We start from the raw sequence: 3,052 nt of genomic DNA on the forward strand, positions 1-3,052 counted from the left end.
GCCAGTAGATTCTGAGCCAACGTAAACCAAATGTCGCTGGCAGAGCTCTCGGGATACCTTGTGGCCCGCTTGGTTTGAGCCTGCAGAGGCCTTTCACGTTCGCTCTGTGTATTCGTAGCCTCTGTGCGTGTATCGTTTCCTTAAGCTTTGCAGAGGAGTCCAGCCTACAGGTCGCATGAAGCCCTGAACAGCTAGTAATGCGGCTCTGTGAGATTGTATAAAAGAATTAAAAAGGAAGTTTGTTGTTTATATACATTAACTGTACTGTATAGTTTATACACTGTATGCAGCCTAAGAGACTTAATCCGGCCCAGGCAAGCCGAAAGGTTCGACACCCATGCCTTGAGGTCTAGGTCAGGGGTAGGCAACCTTGGCTCTTTTAGGACTCGTGGACTTCAACTCCCAGAATTCCTGGGCCAGCCATGCTGAGGGGAAAGGGAGAGGTTTCCATGCTGGCTCAGGAATTCTGGGAGTTGAAGTCCACAAGTCTTAAAGCTGCCAAGGTTGAGGACCCCTGAAATAGGGCAGGGGTGGGGAACGTTGGCTCTTTTATGACTGGTGGACTTCAACTCCCAGAATTCCTCAGCCAGCATGGGGGAACTATGGCCCCTTCATGACTTGTGGACTTCAACTCCCAGAATTCCTGAGCCAGCATGGCTCAGCTTGGAAACCTCTCCCTTCCCCCTCAGCGTGGCTGGCTCAGGAATTCTGGGAGTTGAAGTCCACAAGTCACCAAAGAGCCAAGGTTGCCTACCCCTGGTCTAGGAGAAGAAGTGGAGGGAAAGGGAAGCTAAACCCTTAAATGTGGGCGCCGCATTCACAGGGGCAAAGGTAAACTACATTATGCTTAGAAAAAAATATTTATTTCTTGCAATACAGCTTCCGACTATGGCATGAAATTGCCAATCTTGCGATCCAACCCCGAGGATCAGATTCTCTACCAAACGGAACGCTACAATGAGGAAACCTTTGGCTACGAGGTCCCGATCAAGGAAGAGGGCGACTACGTCCTTGTGCTGAAGTTTGCCGAAGTCTATTTTGCACAGTCGCAGCAGAAGGTAAAAAGAAAAAAAGAAAAAGTGCTCCTGGGAGGGGTTCCTAGCAGCAGTTGGGCCTTTTTGTGAATGAACAAAAGCGCCACTTGAAAGGCATCAGCTAAAGCAGGGGTGTCAAACTTGCAATGTCACGTGACGTGTCGCGATGTATGGCGACTTTTCCCCCATTGCCGGAGCTGGGATGGGCGCGGTTTCGGCATGACGCATCTGGCCAGCAGTTTGACATCCCTGAGCTAAACATTGGTGGAGCTGGAGGGTGCATCCCAAGGGGTGTGAATTGGGCTACCATCCTTAACGTTTTCCCCAGGACTGTGGAGGGGAACAACCTTAAAGATTAGTTTTGACCGTATATCTCAGTGGTTTTCAACCTGTGGGTCGGGACCCCATTTGGGGTCGATCGACCATTTCACGGGGGTCGCCAAGCAAGGCTGTCCGCCATTTTCCCCCCCCCTTTTCCGGCGGGTGCCTTACCTCCCTTGGGCTGGGCCAGCTGGTGGTCGGCCTGCTCCGTCTCTGCCGCTTGCCAGCTACGCTTCGGCCGGCGTAGGGAAAGTCCTCGACTTACGACCGGTTGGGTAGTCCTCGACTTACGACCGGTTTAGTCCTCGACTTACGACCGGTTTAGTCCTCGACTTACGACCGGTTGGGGGTCACGGCATTAAAAAGGTTGAGAACCACTGGTATATCTAAAGGTAACTTGTCTGCTTTATTTTACCACTGATTTGGCTATACCGTTTTGTCCAATAAGCCGCTCCAGATGTTGGCATCATCTCAAGATTGAGGCACAGCATTAATAAAATAACATTTCTATCGGTGCCACATTTATTGAAAACAACCGAGTTACGCAGGATTCCTCCTCAAGGAGTGTAGATGGGTGGCTGTTCCATTCTTCACAAGGAGAATTTTGAATAGCTTGAAAACTTGCCAGGGCTGGGCTGGGCTGGGCCTGTTTTCCTACGTGCTGACAGCAATTCTGTCTTCTTTTCAACTCGCAGGTATTTGATGTGCGTTTGAACGGCCACATGGTGGTGAAGGACTTGGACATCTTTGACAGAGTGGGACACAGCACGGCCCACGATGAGATTGTCCCCATCAGCATCAAGAAGGGGAAGCTGAGTGTGCAAGGAGAGGTTTCTACCTTCACAGGAAAGCTGAACATTGAGTTTGTCAAGGTAAAAAAAAAACAAAACCAGCTGCCATGAAGCAAATTTGCTAAGCGCTTTTCCCCCTTCGGAAGATGGGCCGTGCCAGTCTCCTGGGCAGGCAGAGGAGCCTAAGGAACTGCGTGTCTGTTTCATTCAGGGGCCAGCCTTGCCTCAAGAGGGAGGGGCGCTTAGAGCAGGAAAGGGGGGCAGGGAGTCCTCCACTTACAATTCGCTTAGTGACTGTTTGAAATTAAAAAAGCACCGAAAAAAGTAACTTGAGACCATTTTTCGTACTTATGACCCCGCGGTCACATGATGTACATTCGGATGCCTCACAATTGACTCCTATCTATGATGGTTGCAGTGTCCTGGGGTCACGTGATCACCTTTTGCGGCCTGACAAGCAAAGGCAGGTTCACTTAACCACCATGGTGCTGACGTAACAACTGCAACGATTCACTTAACAAATGTGGCAAGAAAAGTTGTAAAATGGGGCGAAACTCACTTAACAAACTTCTCACTTAGCAACATAAATTTTGGCTCAATTGTGGTCATAAGTCCAGGACTATCTGTTTAGGGTTTTCTTCAGCCATGAACTGCTATTGGGTGCCTTAATGATGCGCATCTGCTGTCACTGGTCGTCCTGCTCCTCGGCTGTGTCAGGGCTGTGGTTTTTCAGACCATTCATAACTCAGTTTTAAAAATAATTCAAAACTCTTTTTGGAGATTGAATGTTTTATCAGCGACTCTTCCAAATTCAGATTCAAAGTCTCAAGCGTCTTCCCTCTCCTGTGTGGACAATCAAATAATATAAGATATGTGGTCCTAATATAATTATCTCTAGGCAGGTTT

At 49.0% G+C, this 3,052-nt stretch overlaps 1 protein-coding gene across 1 annotated transcript; it reads left to right on the forward strand.

The window, feature by feature from the left end:
- Window positions 1-884: 884 nt before the first annotated feature.
- Window positions 885-2,227, forward strand: LOC107301854 (malectin; the record flags this gene model as incomplete). The annotated part of the gene is made up of 2 exons (XM_015831024.1): window positions 885-1,058; window positions 2,051-2,227. Coding segments are annotated over exons 1-2 (342 nt in total), but the record flags the coding sequence as incomplete, so codon positions are not given.
- Between the last annotated feature and the right edge of the window lie 825 nt (window positions 2,228-3,052).

This window comes from Protobothrops mucrosquamatus, unplaced genomic scaffold (assembly GCF_001527695.2).
Source record: "Protobothrops mucrosquamatus isolate PMUCROS unplaced genomic scaffold, P.Mucros_1.0 scaffold18262, whole genome shotgun sequence".
Lineage (NCBI taxonomy): Eukaryota > Metazoa > Chordata > Lepidosauria > Squamata > Viperidae > Protobothrops > Protobothrops mucrosquamatus.